This window comes from Mustela erminea, chromosome 10, assembly GCF_009829155.1.
Source record: "Mustela erminea isolate mMusErm1 chromosome 10, mMusErm1.Pri, whole genome shotgun sequence".
In the NCBI taxonomy this organism is placed as follows: Eukaryota; Metazoa; Chordata; class Mammalia; order Carnivora; family Mustelidae; genus Mustela; species Mustela erminea.
This window is the reverse complement of record NC_045623.1, coordinates 57,511,690-57,534,295: the sequence shown is the minus strand read 5'-3', so window position 1 is coordinate 57,534,295 and position 22,606 is coordinate 57,511,690. Positions and strand designations below refer to the sequence as shown.

Sequence of the window (22,606 nt, the reverse complement as noted above, 5' to 3'; positions counted from 1 at the left end):
CTGGATTTTGGTCATTCTTGTCAGTATATAGCAGAATTTTTTTGTTTTAATTTGCATTTGCCTGATGACATCTGATGTGGAGTATTTTTTTTTTTCATATACTTATTTGCCATTTTAGTACCTTTAATGAGGTATCTGTTAAGGTCTTGGCCTGTTTTTAATCAGGTTTTTATTTTCTCATTGGATTTTAAGAGTTCTTTGTATATTTTGGACGACATTCCTTTATCGGATGTTCCTTTTGCAAATACTTTCTCCCAGTTTGCCGCTTGTCTTCTCATTCTCTAGACATTGTCTTCTTGCACAGCAAAAGTTTTTTTTAACGTTAAGGAAGTCCAGCTTATCGATTAACTCCTCCCATGGATTGTGTCTTCCGGGTAGTATCTAAAAAGTCATAATTGTGGGACTCCTGGCTGGTTCAGTCAGTTAAGCATCTGATTTCTGCTCAGGTCATGATCCCAGGGTCCTGGGATCAAGCCCTATGTCAGGCTCCTTGCCTAGTGGGGAGTCTGCTTGTCCCTATGCCCCTCCCTACTCGTGCTTGTGCTCTCTGTTTCTGTCTCTCTCTCTCTCTCTCTTTCAAATGAATAAGTGAAATCTTTAAAAAAAGTAAAAAGTCATTATCATATTCAAGATCATCTAGATTTTCTCTGTTATCTTCCAGGAGTTTTATAATTTTGCATTTTACATTTAGGTCTATGATCCATTTTGAGTTAAGTTTTGTGAGAGGTATAAGATTTTGCATGTGGAGGTACAGTCAGTCCAAGCACCATTTGTTGAAAAGGCTCTCTTTGGTCCTTTGTATTGCCTTTGCTTTTTTGTCAAATGTCAGTTCACAATATTTATGTGGGTCTATTTCTGGGCTCTCAGTTCTGTTTCACGGATCTCTTTGTCTGTCTTTTCACCAATATAACACTGTCTTGATTACTGTAGCTTTATATTTAAGAATTGGGAAGTATCAATCCTCCAACTCTGATCTTCTCCTTCAGTATTATTTTGGCTATTCTGGATCTTCTACCTCTCTGTGTAAACATTAGAACCAGCTTGTCAGTCTCCAAGGAATAACTTGCTGGGATCTTGACTATAATTGCAGTGAATCAATAATTTGATTCACTTCTACTCACTGTCTGTGGGATCTCAGACAGCTTCCTTACCCTGTCTGTGCACTAGTTTCTGAAGAAAGATGAGGATGATAAAAATAGTTTGTAACAACACCTGCCATAATAGTAAGTACCCTTTAAGTGTCAACTGTTACCACTCTCCTTACTGTATCATCATCGTTGATGTTTTCATCATGATCATCCTTATTACTGGTACCACCCCTGGGAGACACAGCAACACAGAGCTAGAGGGTGGAGTCAGCAGAATTGGAATATTTTTCTCTCTGAAGCCAGATTCTACCCCACCTGCCAGCATTTTTGGCCTCAGGAAGACGGGAAAGTAGGAGTGGAAAGCTTCTATGGCTCAAGCACACATCGTCAGGGATACTGAATCAAGCTGCTGAAAGACAGTATGAGTAGCAAGGTATAAAGGTAGAAGCCCCATGGCTTTGTCTGGCATCAGGCTGAGTTGGCACCTGCTGTTTGCAGTGGCTACTTCCCGTGGCTACTCCATATGGAAACATAGACCACTCAGGAGGAACAGCCTTGCCCAGGCCCATGTAATAGAGCCTGAAGCCAGAGTGTAGGGAGGCGAAGCGACTGATGCCAGTGGCTAGCTAGTGGCCCAGCTGATGTCGGGTCCACTTTGCAGGTGTCCTCTGTACTGGGCTTCTTCCCAGAGATCCCTGGGGGGTTCCCTGAAAGGAATGACTCCTGGGTCAGAACCTGCAGTGGCCACACCAAGCTCTAGGAATAGAGAAGACAATGGATCCCCTAGTGTGGCCCGTGAGGCTGCTACAGAAGGATCCAGCTGGTTCTGGGAAGAGAATGGATTGTAGCCAGGGGCTTGTTAACATCAAGACTGATAGTAATGATGCAGACATGCATTTTTTATTTTATTTTATTCCAGTCACAAAATGCTTTCTTTCATGTTGTTTAGGCCAAATGTTGTTTTGATGCTTCTAGTCTTTGCCAAACTGAGGACCAGACCATTTGCTTGTTCTAAGAGAGCAACTACAGATGGCAAACAAATTTGAGCATTATTCTTTATCGATAGTTAAATCCAAATTCCCTGTGTTTGTGGCAGGGCTCCTTTGTTCGGTAAACACAAGGATTGGTTTACATTTCCTTTGTTCTCTCTGGACATAATATGGCTTGGGCCAGCTCCTACACTGATTTCAAGATGCCCTGTAATCCTCATTTTTGTTTTTAGGTGGGTATTACATGGAGCTTCACGGGTAAGTTAAACACTTGTGCCTGCCGTGTATCAGTTACGTGATCTCAGGCAGGTGACTTTACCCGTGGGGTGTCCTTTTCTGTAAAATCAAGACTAGACATGGTCAGGACACCCATCAGTTGGATGAATAATCATTCCCTACTTTTAGGAATAAGGTATTTGGGGCATCTGCGGAGCTCAGTCATTATGGGTCTGCCTTCAGCTCAGGTCGTAATCCCAGGGTCCTGGGATCAAGCCTAGCATCAGGCTCCTTGCTTGGTGGAGAGCCTGCTTCTCCCTCTCCCACTCCCCCTGCTTGTGCTCCCTCTCTTGCTCTCTCTCTCTGTTGAGTAAATAAATAAGTAAATCTTCGGGGGGGGGGGGGAGGAATAAGATATTTGTGAGGAAATGAAAAGAGAAATACAGCTAATAAAATAACAGAAACTGATGTTACTTGCTTTGTGCCAGAAGCCTATTCTAAGCACTTGCCACGTGTAAGTTCATTTCATCCTTGAAATAGCCCTATAAGGAAGACACAACTAGTATACTAATTTCATACATAACAACAGTGAGACACAGAGAGGGTACATAACTTATCCAAGGTCACACAGCTGATAAGCAGCAGAACCAGGACATGAATTCAGGCATTCTGGTACCCGAGTCTGTTGAGAGTAGATTTTGTACCTTAAATCAGCCCTTACTAATTTGCTGTCAAAATTTGAATATACCCTCTGAGGATAATTGGAAAACTACCCCCCCATGTTATGGAACTCTTTGGTTCTTGGCTAATTTAAGTTCCTAGAAGAACAAACTGGAAGCTCTGTATGTCTGTGATTCTGGGATCATGCAAAGTACCTGGAGTTTGAAGTCAAAGAAACAGTTTAACGTGCCAGCTTTTCTGTGATGTGTTATGTGTACTTGGCCATGGAATTTGCTGGTCTTTGGCTCCAACCACCTGTAGGAGAAAATGAAAGAGAAGAAGGAAAAGGGACCGAAACTCAGCAGATAATGTTAACCTCTGAGACATGCACGCAGGAGCTGTCATCCTGGCCTCTGGGAGTGTGGCCTGGTGTTGGTTAGCTTCGGTATTGAAAGAGGATGGGGGGGGGGTCCCTGGGTGACTCAGTAGGGTGAGCATCTGACTCTTGTTTTCGGCTCAGGTCACAAACTAAGGACCGTGGAATGGAGCCCCACATTGGGCTCCACATTCAGTGGGGAGTCTGCTCGAGATTCTCTCCCTCTTCCCTGCCAACCCCCCCATAAATAAATAAATAATAATTATTATTTTTTTTTTTTTTTAAAGAAAGAAGAAGAAGAAGGGCCTGCCAGGGGATAGGTAGGGGAATTGGGATGCCCATATAGCAGGTCAGGTGAGTTACCTGGCTTCTGGAGAAAAACCAGAACACCAGACAAAGCTTAGACCCATTCGCTAGACAATCCTGACTGGAGTTAGGGGCAGATCACAGCCCTGTGGTTATGTGGGTATAGGTCCCCAGCTTGCTCTTTTTTAGGGAAGAAACTCATATTTTGTCCCCACCCCTCAGTGGGGTTCAAGCTGCCCAAGCAGTCTGGCAGAAAGGAAAGAGCTAGTTTTGGAGTCCGAGAGCTCTGGATTAGACCTCAGTTCAGCCATGCGACCTTGGACAAGTCACTGAACCTCTCTGATTCCAGGTCTCCTCGTTATAAAGCACTGATAACAGCTCCTGCCTTGTGGGGTTATTGAGGAGTGAGTACGGAAGTAAAGTCCCTGGCATATCGTAGGATTCTAAATAGTCTATCTGTGCTCAATACCATACTGACCTGCTGGCTCACTTGGACTTTGTGCTTGGCTGAGTCTGAGAACTGAAGACTGCTAGTGTAGGAGGCTTTGGGCACAGTGGGCCCCAACCTCACAGAGAGACCACAGGCCTGGTCAGTGCATCTCTGAAATATGATTTCCTGATTGTGATAATTAATGCTTCTTTCCTACTTTGCCAGATTGTTAGAGGAGAACGCGAGACTGAGTAACCTGAAAAAGCGTTATACAAAAATTGTTATTATTATTAAAAGAATTGAAGTATCATTCATTAACATGTTGAGTGTTTCCTCCCAACACTAGTTTAAGTGCATCCCATGTGTCCCAATTTAATTTAAATCCTCTAGCAGTTTTGCCTGGTAGAGTCCTTATTATTCCTATTTTTCGGTTAAACTAGGGTACCCAGAGGTTAAGTAACTTGCCTAAGGTCACTCAGAATTCAGGCCTGACCTGGGATTCAAACCCGGTTAGCAGAGTTCCAGAACCTGCCAGTGGAGTACTAATATGCTTATATTGGCATTGCTATTTTTATGTTTCTTTTCTATCAAGAACATAGAGTTAGCCATGCTCTGGGTAGCAGAAAGGGCTGTGAGGCCATGATGGCAGCTCCATTAAGCCACCGTGGCATTAGTCTCTCTACTCTCTGGGCATACCTCAAACGTCTTAGAAACACATGTGCTCCTATCTGTGAGCAAAAACATTCATAGATTGAGTATATACGTATATAGATTAGAGAAACAAGTTCAGAGATAAAGATCAGAATATAAATGGAAAGAAGCAAGACATTAGCAAAATAATTTATACGCTCATGATTGCATTGTGAAGGATAATTATTCATTGGGTTAAGTGGGATGAAAGTGTCATTCTGGTAACACAGTGAGTGATAGTCATACTTAATCTGTTTTCTACCACTCACATAAGATAAATGTCATTCACATGTGTGATGTACTCCTGGGGGGCTGCCCAGACTTTGACATCTCCCCCCAAATATTTTTATGGGAAATTAAGGTATGTCATGAATTATTTATTTTTGGCATTTATGAAAGCATTTTATAGGAATTTGGGTGCTTCAATTAGCCACTTAGCTCTTTCCCCAAAAAAGGTTATTTTTTTAAAAAGGTCCATTAAATGCAACAAATTTATGATGCTCTACCTATACTATGCCATACGGCAGCTTCTAGCCATGTGTGGCGATTAAAATTTAAATTTAAAAATTCAGTTCTTGGGACACCTGGGTGGCTCAGTCAGTTAAGTGGCTGTATTTGGCTCAGGTCATGATCCCGGGGTCCTAGGATTGAGTACCACCTGAGGCTTCTTGCTAGGCAGGGAACCTGCCTCTCCCTTTGCCTGCCATTCCCCCTGCTTCTACCCCCCCGCCTCTGGCAAATAAGTACAAAAAAATCTTTTTTTAAAAATTCAGTTCTTCATTTGCTCTAGTTCTGTTACGTAACTAGTAGCTGCCCTTTAGACAATGCAGATTGTACAACATTTCTGTCATTACAGAAAGTTCTTTTGGACAATGCTCCTAGGCAAGGATATACTAAGGATACAACGATGACAAGACATTCTAGATGCCTGCCCTTATGGGCTTATAGTCCCACAGAGAGGACAACTAACAAGCCATCCCAGATGGGGGGTCAGGGAAGGACAGAAGGCAATGGGAGGAGGGTATGGCAGAGGTGATCGACATGAGAATGGGTGGTCAGGGAACAAGAAGTCAAAGAAAACTCCTCACACATGAACAACCAATTAAAACCAACAGACCAATTAAAAATATATATATTGAATTTAATTTCTCAAATAGTAAATTACTTTTTCTGTAACTGGATTCTGCAACTCATATCAATATGAAGTTTAAAATATATTATTGAAGAATAAACTTAAATAAAATTTACTTCATCATTAAAATGTTTAAGAAATCTCTAAAGAAGCCAAATGCAAAATGTACCTTTCAGTCTAATTCTATTAATATGCAATTCTAGAGCAGACAGAAATAGTCTGTGATGCTAGAAATCAGAACTGCCGGGCTCCTGGGTGGTTCAGTGGGTTAAGCCTCTGCCTTTGGCTCAGGTCATGATCTCAGGGTCCTGGAATCAAGCCCTGCATTGGGCCGTCTGCTCAGCAGGGAGCTTGCTGACCCGTCTTTCTCTGTCAAATAAATAAATAAAATCTTAAAAAAAAAAAAAAAAAAAAAGAACTGCCCTTTGCCTAGAATGGAGATGGGAGGTGCAGGCAGAAGCAAGGATTGACTACGGAGGATCTTAGGATGTTCTCTGTCTTGGTAAGAGCATTGGTTACTGGAGAGATGTGTTTGTCAATACTTCTGGAACCATATAACTAAAGATGGGTACATTTTCTAAAATGTAAATTATATCTCAATTAAAAGTTGAACATATAGAATTATATATTGTAACATATTAATGGATGCTATGAGTCACATTATGGAACTCTTCAATGCCTCATTCCTTTGTCTGCTGGCGACCTGGCTGGCCTCCGGAAGCCTTCTTTCATCACTGGCGGGAAGATTTTCAGCATCCTTCCTGATCTGGTTCTGTGTGGATATAAATATGTCGTTCCTACTCTTCCAGGCTTTCATGCTTGCTTTCTTATCAAAAGTGGACAAGCTGAAAGGTTCTTTGCCGGCTTGTTAAAAGAGTGGTGTCATTTTGGCATAGAAAGATTTGAGATGAGTTTTGTAGCTGTTTCTTCTTCACAGTATTGTTTGAGTCTATCACAAAGACTGTGTATTTTTCTTAGACTTTGCAACACAAAATCTCATTCTGTCTTGGCTTGGAAAGGACGTTTCCTTATCCATGGGTTACCATACGGTGGTTTGAAAACTTTGGGTTTTCAGTGAGGATTAGTGACAAGATGTTAGCAGCAGGCTCCATGGTGATTGTTCCACAGTCATGGGATGTCGGCAAATGTGTAATCTCATGCCCGGTCTGTCTCCACCATGCCCCTCCTGTGCAGTCTCTCTGGGGTCCTGGGGCATACCGGAGTGGATTTGGGTCACGTGGAGGTGCCCTTAGCCGTCTGCCCCTCTCACCTGCCTCCTTTGCCCTGTGCTCGCAGATTCTTACCTGACCCTCGATGAACCGATGAATAACATCACCACGTCCCTCGGGCAGACAGCGGAACTGCACTGCAAAGTCTCTGGGAACCCACCTCCCACCATCCGCTGGTTCAAAAATGATGCACCTGTGGTGCAAGAGCCCCGGAGGATCTCCTTCCGGGCCACCAACTACGGCTCCAGGCTGCGGATTAGAAACCTCGACACCACGGACACAGGCTACTTCCAGTGTGTGGCAACGAATGGCAAGAAGGTGGTTTCTACCACTGGAGTCTTGTTCGTCAAGTTTGGTAAGCGCCCTTCTGCCTGGGAGGGCCTCCACCGGGGTGAGGAGGGAGGGAATGGGCACGTACTGAAAATATCCTGTGTGCCCAGAAACTGAGACCATTTCTAAAGCCAGTCCAGGTGCACCCATTTTACAAGTAAGTAAACCAAGGCCAGTGGTTAAGGACCATGTGCAGGGTTGCCCAGTTAGTAAATAGCAGAACAGGTCTGTCTGGTGCCACGGCCCTGCTCGAAACCATCATGCCAGTGAGAGAGCAGAGGGGAAAATCTATGACATGTATGCCCCCCCGGTCTGTCCAGCTGCCAGCCAACACCTCTCCCGCCTCAGCCGGCGTGCTCCTGTGACCACTCCGCCTCCCACGGCAAATCCCCTGTGTAGTGAAGAACGCCTACTATAGTGACTCATTTGTCAGCACTTGTTCTAGCACTTTCCTGAACTGTGGGCTCTAGATAGGTTCTTACTGGTACGTTTTTTTGTAGAGGTGATTGTGGGGAACCAAAACAAAATAATAAATCCCAGAAAAATAAATATCCCCTCGCGGTGGTTAACTTTCATCCGTGATGGTTTGACTCTACCCACGCTCACCCTCCAGTGATCCAGCCTGACTGTTTCTTTTGTCTTCCTTTCATTTCTCCAGGGCCCCCTCCCACCGCGAGTCCAGGATCCTCGTAAGTACTTCTATCTCCTTATTTGTTCCTGTTTATCTGTGTCGCTTTCAAGTATTTCTCCAGGAGTTTTTAGGGCAAAGGCAATGTTGACCTCTGCTTGAGCCAAAATGCTGTTTCCAGATTTCCTTGCCTGTTGCCCTACCTTCATTCCATGTTGCTTTTTCTCTGATACGAAGATTGACAAGAGAATGGCATTAGCATTAACCTCAAGTTTGGTTGATTCTCTCACTGATTCTGAGCATGTTGATGAAAGCAAAAATCTACTTACATTTTCTGTTTTAACATCAATCTAACATTTAGTTACAACAACGGATTTGGTCAAATCAAACAAGAAAATGATACAGGGCAGGGTTAGGCCTGGAGCCTCCAAGGATCTCTTCTGTTGTTTCTGCATGCACTGCATTCCTGATGCTCTAGAATTATGGAACAGGCCAACTGTTAGGCGATCACTTTATTGGTATTCCCTTTAAAAAACTCAGAGGCAGAAGTTCTGACTCACACAGGAGAGGAAGGAAAGCCTGCCGCTGGGACTAAGAGTTACATGGGCTTGATTCATGTTGAGTCCTTTTGTTAGTGGACTGTAAAGATCCTGTTTCTTAAACTGATGCCATTCATGATGCATTTGTCTTTTCCTCTGGCTAAGGAGTTCCTTACCTTCACTGTCTCCGCATCCACTTGGGGCATTTTTCTTTATGTATATTTTTACTTGGGGGATAAGAGCCATTTTTTAAAACTCTCACTCTGCAAGAAGATCTGTCCCATGTTTTGTAGACTTCGGAAATAAAATTCACTGGCTTTACCACAAGAGCATCAGAATGTCTGACCTAGACTACACCGACGGCAAATATAACAGCCACTGCATTTGTTCTAATCCCCTCTGTGCCACTTAATTATAGTGTGGGATATTTTAATATATTTGTGTGTGCCTGGAGGGCCTGGTGGCCCACAGTCCCATTAATAAAACAGGTAATGGGTAAAAATAAACATTGGCCTTCAGCCACCCCGTTCTGCTATTTCGTCAGTCGATTAAAGGCAACTGTAAAAGAGCCTTTAAAATCACCCAAGTGCTAATTGCATTCTACTTATCTAGGTAGAAAATGTTGATTGATCTTAAAACAGGTCCGAAACATGGTCACTCCGTGTTGCATTCTTGAAGTTAATTTTTTTTTTTTTTTAACGATCTCACTATTGGCCGATATGTGGAATCCTTTTGAAGTCTTCTTTAAACAAAGATTAAAACTTGCGTTACTTGCTGTAAAAATGCTTCCCACCCTGTGCCTTATTTGTTCCTGCTAATCTGTGTTTCAAATGGGGCAGATAATCTGTGTTCGAGGTGGATGAATTCGGTTCACTAATCTGCCTATACTATGAAGCACCCCGGGCTGTTGATGTTCTGACTGTTGTATTTGCATCAGAGAATTCCTTTTTTATTATCAAAATTATTTTTAAGCATTTCTATATCCTTCCTTCTTGAAGTTTTCATTCTTCCTTTGCTACCGTCTTTCTGATGAGCCCAGTCGGAGTTTCTCATGGTTTTTAATTTTATGCAAAGATAGTATACGGCGTTCGTGAGCTGATGTCTGGAGAGAGGATATTGATATCCTGAAAGATGCTCAGTCACAGCTGAAAGTATCCTTTGATGTCAGGCCCTTCTGTTTCATGTTAGCAATCTGATTATCCATCAGCTTAGTCAGCGAGAGCATGAAATGTATAGCCAGTCGCCATGTTTGCTGGAGGGAGCTATAGTGAAATATACTTGAAGTTGGAAATCCCATGGGACCTTTTGCAGGTCAGTCTTTGTCCTTGGGCATCGACAATGACATTTTCCCTTTCTTTTCTTTTTAAAAATATGTATTTATTTACGTGAGAGAGAGAGAGCACACAGGGATAGTGGGGGGAGGGCAGAGAGAGAAGGAGACAAAATTCTCCAAGAGACTCCTTGCTAAGCACAGAGCTCCAGGCAGGGCTGCATCACGACCTTGAGATCATGACCTGAGCTGAAATCAAGAGTCAGATGCTTAACCGACTAAGCCACACAGGCATCCCAGCAGTTGGTGGGGATTTGTGTGTGTGTATTTTATTATTATTATTATTATTAGGTTCAGTTAGCTCAGTTGGTATTTTGATGCACTTTTTTTCTCTTTTCCTTAGAAACCAGTGACCTCTCCTACTTGTTCTTTTCTCAGCTGCCACCACTTAACCCTGTTCCTAAGTGTTTTTCTCTGAGACCGGGTCCCAGATAGAATGCTAGTCTCCTTTCCCTCATATACCCCAGCAAGCAGGCAAACCTGGCCACAAGAGGACAGGTAGAACCCAACAAAGTGATGGCCAGGGTGACTATCGCGGCTTTGACGATTGCTCTGCAAGCCTTGTATCACCAGTAGGAGTGACATGTATCTGTAACGTCACTCTGTTTACTTGCGGGTGGCACAGCGGAGCCCCCGCAAAGGAATACAGTGCAAGCCCATGACACAGCCTTAACACTGGGAACGGTGAAATGTATTAGTATTAGGAACCTGGTGAGAGCCATGTGCCACTTAAGATCATAGAGCCACACAGCACCTGGGTGAGAATGACTTGTAGGGTCCTTGAGACCATGGCCCAGGAAGGCACAGGTAGTAAGACACTTGTCACCCTTGTAGGGACTACATCAGGTTTCCACATGAAGCTTGCAGAATGGCATTTCAGGGTATAGTAGGGGCAAGTCTGAGACGTTAGTTTGGCTTCTGTTTATAGCTTCAGGCTTTATTTCTTCTGTCATTGCTGGGTCCTGGCCCACCCCTGACAATTATAGGGCCTGGGGCACGAATACAAGTGGAGGCCCACATACCGCGCGTCTAAATATTTAAAAGTTATAAATCAAGCTAGCAAACTGCTAAATGAAATATGTTCTGTCCTCCCACATTGACAAATATACCTTCATAATGACAAAATCAAAAAATACTTAAAAGTTATGGTTTGTATATGACTAAAAGCCAAGAACTATCAAAAATGACTACTTTTAATCATTATTATGCTTCTCTGGGTGTTCTTTTCATGGCTAGATATTATGTATATATAATGATATATATATATATGATTCATAGCTAGTTATATATTAGTTCCATCAAAATTTTTATTGCCTTCAGTTCAGCAAAATGACTATCTCTGTTATTTTACATATTTTTCCACAAGATTTTAGCATGTATTCTTTTCACAACAATGTCAAATTAGATAAACTGTCTTGAGTTATTATAATTTTTACTTTTTAAAACTAATTTTAATTTGAAGAAACTGTACTCCACTGAGCCAATAACAGCTATAATTATCAATGAAATTCCTAAAGCAATAGTTCAGTTTGCTAACAATTATAGCAAATGAAGTAAGAACTTTATATATTATATTCAAACATAATAATAGGGTCATGGGGGCGCCTGGGTGGCTCAGTGGATTAAAGCCTCTGCCTTCAACTCAGGTCATGATCTCAGAGTCCTGGGATCAAGTCCCACATTGGGCTCTTTGCTCAATAGGTAGCCTTCTTCCCTCTCTCTCTGCCTGCCTCTCTGCCTACTTGTGATCTCTCTCTCTTTCTGTCAAATAAATAAATAAATCTTTAAAAAAAAAGGGGGTAATGTGATAAATAATCACATTATTTCACAATGTATTATGAAATATAATAATCAACCTATATTATAATATATATTCTATATGTTATTCTATTATATATTATTATGTAATATATTATGTTTGGGGTCATGATAAGTAATCACATGATAGTATACATTATATTATAAAATGTTAATGTATCATACTATTCTAAAATATGATATATAATATGATTTCATCATATAAATCAGCATCATGCTTCACATATTATCCTATACATGCACAAATTTAAGAACAATATGAGCTGCTTAATATATTAGTTTTTTACAGCTACTGTAACAAAGAATATTGAATTGACTTAAACCACAGAAAGCTACTGTCTCGCAGTTCTAGAAGCTAGAAATCCTAGACCAAGACGTTGACAGGGTTGGTTCTTTCTGAAGGTCGTGAGGATTGCTCTGTTCTTCTGGTGATTTGCCATAATTCATTGTCTTGTTGATACATCATCTTGATTTCTGCCATGATATTTACATGGCATTCTCCCTCCAAGTGCATGTCTCCAAATTTCCCCTTTTTATCATTATATGATGCCAGTCATAATAGGACCCACTCCAATGACCTCATTTTAATGTAATTACCTCTATAAAGACCCTACTTCCAAATCAGATTACATTTTGAGGTCCTGGGGATTAAGCCTTCAACATAAGAATTTTGAGGGAACACAATTCAACTCATAACACTGAGTACTGCAGAATTATTCTCAGCCATGAGAACAAAATCTTGCAAATGTTATTCTCTTTTAAAGGCCTTATTTATTAGAGAGAGAGAGAGTGGAGGAAGGGCTGAGGGAGAAAGAGAATCCCAGACAGACTCCCCACAGAACATGGAGGCTGATATAGGTACGGCTTGATATCACAACCTGAACCAAAACCAAGTTAGATGCTTAACCAACTGAGCCACCCAGGCACCCCAATCTTGCAGATATTATTTTAATTTGTAAGAACTTTCAGAATTTAAAGAAATGGAAAGAAAAACAAGAAAGTAGATGCTTGGCAGTATTGGGGATGGTAGTTTGTTGTGCAGGCACACACTGAGGAAGAATTTGTCAAGTTGATTAGCTTTTCTCTTACTGAAGTGCTTTTGTCACTGCAGTCCTTCCTGGGCTCCAAGCAGGAGCATGTCCATCTCTTCCACTGGTGGTGACACAACAGATCATCATAGTATAGAATCCCACTTGCCTTCTGTTCTAAGGACATAGGGCAAGAGACATAGAGACATGATTCCTGGGGCCAGATCAGTATCAGTTATGTGAATGGATGTTCCAAAGTTTTGGTGTGTCAGCATCAAGTGCCAGATCTCAAGAGGCAGAGGACCCCATGAATATATTAACTTATTTTCAGTGTATTTGTTAAATGCCGGTTTAGGACAGGACTCCCCCCCCCCTTTTTTTTAAATAACAGTTTTCCTGGAATATTTTTCACATACCATAAAATTGACCATTTTAAAGCATAAAACTTAGTGTTTTTAGTGTATTTACAGAGTAGTATAACCCTCACTACTATCTTATTTTAGAACATTCTCATCGTCTCATAAAGAAACTTTTCTCATCTCCTGATAACCTCTGATCTACTTCATGTTTCTGTAAGTTTGCCTATTCTAGATATTTCATACACATATCATATACTGTTTGTCCCTGTGTATCTGGCTTCTCTCACTTAGCAAAATGGTTTTGGGATTTATTCTTGTTATGGCATGCATTACTACTTCATCCTCTTTATGCCAAGTTGAGACATAAAACTGACCATCATGTTCCACAACATTATCCTTGACCTTCTTTTTTGAGATTTTCCTGGGGGACCTACTGCACTTTCCTATGAACTTCGGGGTCAGTTTGTTAATTTCTGCCTAAGAGCCAGCTAGGGTTGTGATAAGGATTGCGATGAATCTTTAGATTAATTTGAGGAGGATGGTCATCTAAAGAACATTAAATCTTCCAATCCATTAATTCAGCATATCTTTCTATTTATTAAATTTCTTCCAGTGATATTTTATAGATTTCAACATTCAAGACTTTCTCCTTTTCTGTTAAATTTTTTCTCCTTTCTTTCTTTCTTTCTTTCTTTCTTTCTTTCTTTCTTTCTTTTTCATTCTTTCAGAGAGAGAGAGACTTACGGGAAGAGCAGAAGGAGAGGGAAATGGAGAATCTTAAGCACGCTCCATACCCAGCACAGAGACCAACACAGGGCTTGATCTTACAACCCTGAGATATGACCTGAACCAAAGTAGGAGTCAGATGCTCAACCAACTGAACTACCCAGGAGCCCCATTAGTTAAATTTATTTCTAATATTTTATAATTTTTTATACTGTTAGAAACCAAATTCACTTTTTAAATTTCATTTTAAGATTATTCATTGCTTTTCTGCAGAGATAAAACTGATTTTTGTGTACTGATCTGGTATTCTGCATCCTTGCTGAGCTCATTTATTTGCTCTAACAGATTTTTTTGGTGGATTTTATAATTTTCTACTTATAAGATCATGTCACCTGACATAGAGATTGTTTTACTTTTTCCTTTTCAATCTGTATGCATTTTATTTTTTTCCTGCCTAACTACTGTGGCTAGAAATTGAACTTCAGTACAATGTTAAATAGAAGTGGCAAGAATGGACGTTCTGGGCTTTTTCCTTATTCTAAGAGGAAAACTTTTATGATGTTAGTAGAGGGTTTTTCTTTAATGTCTTTACCAGAGTGTGGAAGTTTTATTCTTATTTTGTTGTGTGATTTTTTTTTTTATAATGAAAGGGTGTTGGATTTTGTCAAATACTTTTTCTATGTCTATTGAGATGGTCACTTTTTTAAACTTTATTCTATTAATGTGATCTACTACATTGATTGATTTTTTTTTTTTTTTTAAATTTTAAACAAGCTCACATTCCTGGTATAATTTCCCCCTTGGTCATGTTCTATAATTCCTTTTTATGTGTTGCTAGGTTCCATTTACTGGTAATTTGTTGAGGAATTTTGTGTCTCTGTTTACAAAAGGTATTGATCTATACTTTTCTTGTGAGTCTTTGTCTAGTTCTGATATTGGGATAATTCAGGGCTCTTAGAATGAGTTGGGAAGTATTCCCTTGTCTTCTGTTTTTTTAAGAGTTTTTGATGGATTTGTGTTAATTCTTTAAATGTTTTTGGTAGAACTTACCAGTAAAGCCATAAGGCATGAATTTTTTTTATGGGAAGTTTCAAAATTACTAATTCAACTTCTTTGCTTGTTATAGGTCTATTCAGATTTTCTGTTTCTTCCTGAGTCAATTCCAGTAGTTTTGTCTTTCTAAGAATTTCTCTATTTCATCTGGATTATCTAAGTTGTTGGCATAGTTCCTCGTTTCCCGTATTATTTCTCTTAATTTCTATAAAATCAATAGTGGTATCTCTTCTTTCATTCCTGATTTCAGTAACTTACGTCTTCTTCTTTTTTTTTCTGGTAAGTCTACCTAGTCAGCCAAAGTTTATTCAATCAATCTTGTTGATCTTTTCAAAGAACTACCTTTTATTGAAAACTGGACGTGTGTGTGTGTGTGTGTGTGTTTAGTTGACCCACTGTTATATTAGTTTCAGGTATACAACCTAGTGCTTAAACAAGTTTATACATTATGCTATGCTCACAAGTGTAGCTACCATTTCTCACCATACAATGCTATTGCAATATCATTGACTATATTCCTTATGCTGTGCTTTTTATTCCCATTATGTATTCATTCCATACTGAAAGCCTGTATCTCCCACTACCCTTTACCCATTTTACCTCTGCCCCTACCCCCTTTCCTTCCAGCAACAATCAGTTTGTTCTCTGATTTATAGGTCTGATTCCGCTCTTTGTTTACTCATTTTTTTTGTTTGTTGTTGTTTTTATTCCACATATGAGTGAAGTCATATGGTATTTGCCTTTCTCAATCTGACTTATTTTATTTAGCATTATACTCTGAAGGTCCATTCACATTGTCACAAATGGCATGATCTTATTAACCTTTTTGTAGCTGTGTGATATTTCATATATGTCTTCCACTTCTTCCTTATCCATTTGTCTTTCAGTGGATGCTTAGGGTTGCTTCCACAAGTTGGCCCTTTTAAATAATGCTGCAATAAGCGTAGGATGCCTATGTGCTTTAGAATTAGTGTTTTCTTTTTCTTTGGGTAAATACCTAGTAGTGGAATGACTGTATCATATGGTAATAATATTTTTATGTTTTTGAGGAAACTTACTCTTTTCCACAGTGGCTGGACCAATTTAAATTCCCACCAACAGCGTACAAGGGTCCCTTTCCTCCACATCCTTGCCAACATTTGTATTTCTTTTCCTTTTTGATTTTAGAGATTTTGATAGGTGTGAGGTAATATCTCATTGTGGTTTTAACTGGCATTTCCCTGATGGTTAATGATGTTAAGCATCTTTTCATGTGTCTGTTGGTTGTCTGTATGTCTTCTTTGGAAAAATGTCCTCTGCCCACTTTTTTTTTTTTTTAAAGATTTTATTTATTTATTTGACAGAGAGAGATCACAAGCAGGCAGAGAGGCAGGCAGAGAGAGAGGAGGAATCAGGCCCCTGCTGAGCAGAGAGCCCGATGCGGTGCTCGATCTCAGGACACTGAGATCATGACCTGAGCCGAAGGCAGCGGCTTAACCTACTGAGCCACCCAGGTGCCCCCTCTGCCCACGTTTTTAATTGGACTGTTTGTGGGGTTTTCTTTGGTGTTGGGTTGTATACTTTCTCATATATATTTTATATCAACCCCTTATCAGATATGTTATTTGCACATATCTTCTGCCATTCAGTAGGTTGTCTTTTTGTTCTGTTGATCATTCCTTCACCCTGCAAGAGCTTTTTATTTTGATGTAACCCCAACAGTTTATCTTTACTTTTGTTTCCCTTGCCTGAGGAGACATGTTAAGAAAAATGTTGCTATAACCAGTGTCAGAGAAGTTACTGCCTGTTTCTCTTCTAGAATTTTCATGGTTTCAGGTCTCATATTTAGATCTTTAATCCATTTTGAGTTTATATTGTGTGTATTAAAAAGTGATCCAATTTCACTCTTTTCTATGTAGCTGTTCAGATTTTCCAGCACCATTTATTGAAGAGACTGTCTTTTCCCCATTGTATAGTCTTGCCTCCTCAGTCATAGATGAATTGACCATATAAACATAGGTTTAACTTTGGGCCCTCTATTCTGTTCTCTTGATCTGTGTGTCTATTTTTGTGCCATACCACACTGTTTGGATTACTACAACTTTGTAGGATATTTTGAAATCTGGAATTGTGATACCTCCAGCTTTGTTTTTCTTTATCAAGATTTCTTTGGCCTTTGGGGGCCTTTTCTGTGAGAATTGGACATTTAAATAATGTAATGTGACAACTCTAATCAGATCACTTCTCCTCTGATGTTGCTGTGTGCTGTTGTTGTTGCTGTTTGTTTAGTGACTTTCCTAGAATAATTCTGTATAGTCTATCTTCCCTCTCACATATGGCTACTGAAGTTTTTACTCAGTTTACTGATCACCTAATATAGGACAGAGATTTCCTTAAACCCCTGAGTCTCCCACTCTGGTTGTGTTTGGGGGCATGCCTTCAGCAGTCCCGTAATTTTTAACACTGCCTTTGCTTCCATTTCATGCTTACGCAGTCTCCTCCAACCAGAGGTGAGGATTCTGGCTTCGTCGGGTTTTTCCTGGGCATGCACATAGCCACCTCACATGAACACATCCTTCTATATCGCCAGAAATACATAGGAGATTTTAAAGCCCCCCTGTGAACCTCTTGTTCCTTAAATCTTCCCTTTGAGCTTTGGAGCTTTTTGGCCAGTCTCTTGTTTTCCCAACTTGTATTGTTACCCCAAGCAACTATGAGTTTTTTTCCAACAAATATCCTGAGGCTAGGGCTTTTCCCACTAAGAAGTTGTGAATCTGGTCAAATAAAGACAAGCCCTCTAAGTAGGACTTTCCAGAATGCTGCTAGACAGGTCAAATAGTGCCAATTCTCTAGAGTTGGGAATTTTGAGGCATTCCAGTCCCTTCTGTCCCCTCCAGTGACTGCTAGCCTGTTGGTTTTCACAGTTGCTGTGGTGGCAGAGCTGCTGGTTTTCAAGATTACCACAGAACTCAGGAGGGGGAAATGAGAAGAGAGTATGTTAAAAATCCACAGAACTCTGTTCTTACCAAATTTTAGCCTTTTTTTTTTTCCTGGAATAAATGCTCCTCAGAGTGTTGCAAGCCTTTGACTAATTTCCAGAGTTCTGCAAATGTTGGTTTTCATGATTTTTTGCTGGCGTGCTCATTGCGTTAGTGAAGGAACAGATTTCTAGAGGTCCTTACTGTCATTTCGTATTTCCTTCCTCCCTCTCTTCCCTGTATAAGGATGATAGTGGGTGGGTGCTGTCTTAGAAGGCCTTTGAGGCCCAAGGGCCTTGTTCCATTTGACAGCCTGCCTTTGTTGAACTTCTTCCTCAAGGTGTTTTGATCCCCATATTATCAGAGATGCTCCATAAACACTAAATTTAATTGGATCTAGTTCACATCTAATTTCTTCAATTTTAATATTACGGGGGCTGTAAGAGGGGGGAGTTGCTTTAGAGCTTCTCCTGGTGTATGTCTGGAGGTTTTTTTTTTTTTAAGATTTTATTTATTTATAAATAATTTATATATATAATATATAATTATAATTATCTAATTAATTATTATATAATATATTATATGTAATAATTTATAATTATAATTTTATTTTATTTATTTATAAATAAAAATTATTTATAAGTAAAAAAATAAAATAAATTCTCTCCCAGAAAGAGAGAGAACAAGCAGGGGGAGGGGCAGGCAGAGGGAGAAGCAGGCTCCCTGCTGAGTGAGAAGCCCAAGTGGGGCTTAATTCTAAGACCCTGGGATCATCAACTGTGCTGAAGGCAGATTCTTAACAACTGAGCCACCCAGGCGTCCCTATCTTGCACTTTTTGATAGGCAAACAGATCCAACCCAACAAACATTAAGCATGGATTCAGTTCAACAAATATTTATTAATTACCTATAAAATGCCAGGCTCTCAGCCAACCTCTGCAGAAACTACAAAGACTGAACTTTGCCCTCAAACTACTTACCCAGTATCCTGGGGCCACAAAAATGGGTCTTGCATAGCATCACTTCAGTGTTCCCAACCAGCCACCCACCCTTCTCGTCTCCCTACCACATCCCCCTCTGAGCCACCATCATCCCTCTTTTGAAATTCTGTAACAGCCTCAGTACAGACTTACCTCCTTGCACCCTTGCTTCCTACAGCCTGTTTCTCATCACAGAGGCCAGAGTGAGCTTTGAAACATACCTTCTGCTCCGTTAGACCCTCTTCCCTGCCCAGGACTTTCCATTTGGAAGAGATTCCCAAATCCATGCTCCCTGTCTGCCTCTGTGACTGTCCCTTATTCTCCTCCCACCTTGATCATTCAGCTCCTGCACTCCTTGAATACTCCAGGCCTGAGGATTTCTGCGCTAGCAGTTCTTTCTGCCTGTAGGGCTTTGTTCTGAGGTCTTTGCAGGACTCTGTCTTGCTATTCAGTTCTCACCTGAAATGTCACCTCCCCAGAGGACCCTGAACCTACAGTAGCTCCCAGTCCCTTTCTGTCATATAACTCTGCCTCATGTCTATCAGGGTAGTTCTCGCCACTAGAGAGGCTGCTTTTAGGCAACAGGCTTGAGCCATGGAAACCTGAGCAAGGTATTAGGGCCACAGTGACCGCAGGGCGGAATGCAAACGGGCTCTTAGGTGATCCACCTCAAAATAGCCACAGGCCCTCGCTGACCAGTGGGTTACTCACAACCGGACACAGGTACCAAGAAAGGAAACTTCCATACATTCTCATCCCTCCTCACTTCCCCCAACTACAGTCTCTAACAGCGCCTCTGGCAGACTGTCTCTCCCTTGCTGTATGTCCTTCCTGCAGCTCCCTTGCACTATATTCAGTAGACTTCTAGCTCCTCGGTTCTGCCTTGGGTGATTTCTTTTACCACCCACAAGGCTGTCCTCTGTTGTCTGCTGCCCTCGTCAGATTGGGGTTGTATCACAACTACCTAATACTGTCTTTTTTTATTCATTTGTTTATGTTTTTGCAAAATAAGCTTCATGAGCTCAGGACCTCATCTCCTTCATATACCATTCTATTCCCAGTCCAAGAATGTAGCTAGCATTTACAATGTCCACAATAGCCAAACTATGGAAAGAACCTAGATGTCCATCAACAGATGAATGGATAAAGAAGATGTGGTATATATACACAATGGAATACTATGCAGCCATCAAAAGAAATGAAATCTTGCCATTTGCAACGACCTGGATGGAACTAGAGGGTATTATGCTTAGCGAAATAAGTCAATTGGAGAAAGACAACTATCATATGATCTCCCTGATATGAAGAAGTGGAGATGCAATGTGGGGGGGTTGGGAGGTAGGAAAAATAAAAAATGAAAGAAGGTGGGATTGGGAGGGAGACAAACCATAAAAGACTCAGTCTCAAAAAACAGACTGAGGGTTGCTGGCGGGAGGGGGGACGGGAGATGGGGGTGGGGATATGGACATTGGGGAGGGTATGTGCTATGGTGAGTGCCGTGAAGTGTGTAAACCTGGCAATTCACAGACCTGTACCCCTGGGGATAAAAATACATTATAGGTTTATTTAAAAAAAATAAATAAATTTAATAAAATTTTAAAAAAGCATTTTTTAAGCTAAAAAATTAAAAAGAATGTAGCTAGCATTTAGTAACTATTCCCTAGGAAGAAAGAAGAAAGAGAGAGGGAGGGAGGGAGGAGAGAAAGGGAAAGCAGGGAGAAGGAGGGAGGGAGAGGAGGCAGGGAAGAGGAAAGGGAGGGAGGGATGGCAGGAGAGAAGGAAGGAGGAAGGGAGACCACCTAATGGTGCTCTTCTCTGAGAAGGTGATGACACGATCTATCTCTAGAATTGTCGTTAGCAGTAATGAGACAGTGAATACAGGGTCACTGACACCTGATAGAATTTAGTAGTTATTCCTTAAGTGAATGAGATAATACTTATTGACTGATAATATTTACTGTCTCACGTATCTTATGGAAAAATCCTAGCGTGGGGCCTAACATATAAAGTTCAATGAATTTAAGTTGTATTTCTTTCTTTTCTTTCATTCTCTGTGAGATCCTGCAGAATCCGTTTGTAAAAGGGACATGGTAAAAAGAAAAAAAAAGAAAAAGGTATCTATTTTGTAGGGTTGTTGTGAAGATTAAATGAAATAATGCGATGATGCAGGTAACGTAGTAGCTAGCACTGTGCCTGGCACATGTTAGGAGTTTAGTAATCTTGCCTGGCATCGTCATCTTCATTGTTGCAATTTCTTTTTTAATTGAAGTCTAGTTGACTCATCATTGCTATTTGAGCTAAGAGGCCATACCCTCTTTCCAGCCAGAGCCTTTCTCGACAACATTCCCTGCTGTGAACCCCAACAAGAGACCTTGAAGCCTTTACTTCCTTTTCTCCTGTTGACATTTGGCTAAAGTCCCTTTCTGCCGAAAGACAGAGTGACCAGCTTTTGATGAATTCTTTCCGTCTCTTATCTGTTTCCAAGTCTCAGCCACAGTGAAGAAGTGTAGCTGGGCGCGGGCCCAGCCCAGGAAGCGATAATGGAATTTTCAACTCAAGATAAACTCAAGGATAACTTTCAACGCAGCTACTCAGGCAGTCTACGGGCGGAGGTGCCTTGTGGAGGGGAAACCATGAAGTCACTCAGCAACTGGCCCAGGACATGGGGGGCCATTGCTCCAGTGAAATAACTGACCTCTGTCTCTTCCTCAAATGGCCTGAGACTCAGCGCTCTGCAGAGAAGGGGCAGATGGAGGGAATGTGGAGAGATTAGATAAGAAGGATTTCCCAATCCCAGTAGGGGATAGATCCAAAAGCACAGAAGGTAGAGAGAGAAGCCAAACTCGCATATCCCAATCGACCCCCATCACTCAACAATTCCCACTGTATGAATGGGGTGTGGAAAGCTTCCAATTAAAACGATACTTGTGAATATTGGCAAAGCTTATCTTTGTGTGCAGGGCACGTTTAAAGAGAGAAGAGGGAAGATAAGTTCTTGCTTTCTAGGAACACACATTCTAAAAGTTTGTCCAGCAGGCCGTGAGCTTCTCAGTGAACAAGTTAGTCATGAAGGCATCTCCATACCTCACCCAGCACCTAGCATGCACGTCACAGATGCTCCACAAATGGGTATTAACTTGGATAGAGTCTGTGTCCTGGAATCTCTTCTCCATGTATGACAAGGTTTTATTCATTTACTCAACACATTTTTATCAAGTGCCTTCTGTGTCCCAGGCTCTGGTTCTTAGAAGCTTTTTTCAAGTCATACAAGTGAGTGCCAAGCAGCAAAGCCAATCTAAAAGTCCTCATTCTCCATCATTTACACTTTTCCTTCCTGTGTTTATGAGTTTTAATATCAGCTCCTGCTGTAAGTTACAGAGCAAGTACTTTTCAAGAAATGGAGAACATCTCTTTCTTAGCTCTGGCTGTGGGTGGACTAGAAAGCCCCAGAGGAATCAGAGGGTGGTTCATTTCTCTTAGAAAGCTCTGAGTGTACAAATGAGTAATGGACCTGGATTCACACATCACACAGGTAAACCAATTGCCCTTATTTTCCCATCAGCCTCCGGGGCCTGCCAGTCAGGATCAAATTATAATGTGTATGCAAGTCAGCTGGGGGTGTTCTATAGTGCAGACTCTAAAGGCAGAGGTCTGGCTTATAGCTTGACATTCTACATCTCTTAAAACTTTCCCAGGAGGTGCTGGTGCTGCTCATCCACATATGTTGAGAAACAAGGGTCTA

At 41.0% G+C, this 22,606-nt stretch overlaps 1 protein-coding gene across 4 annotated transcripts in view; it reads left to right on the top strand.

Annotated features, from left to right (window-relative positions):
* Positions 1–22,606, top strand: part of ROR1 (receptor tyrosine kinase like orphan receptor 1) — a 409,050-nt gene that overhangs the window by 270,328 nt on the left and 116,116 nt on the right. For all 4 annotated transcript variants that reach the window (XM_032303565.1, XM_032303568.1, XM_032303567.1 and 1 more), the window contains exons 3-4: positions 7,184–7,471; positions 8,105–8,135. In XM_032303565.1, coding sequence (XP_032159456.1) covers positions 7,184–7,471; positions 8,105–8,135 — 319 coding nt within the window. The remainder of the gene's footprint in view (positions 1–7,183; positions 7,472–8,104; positions 8,136–22,606) is intronic.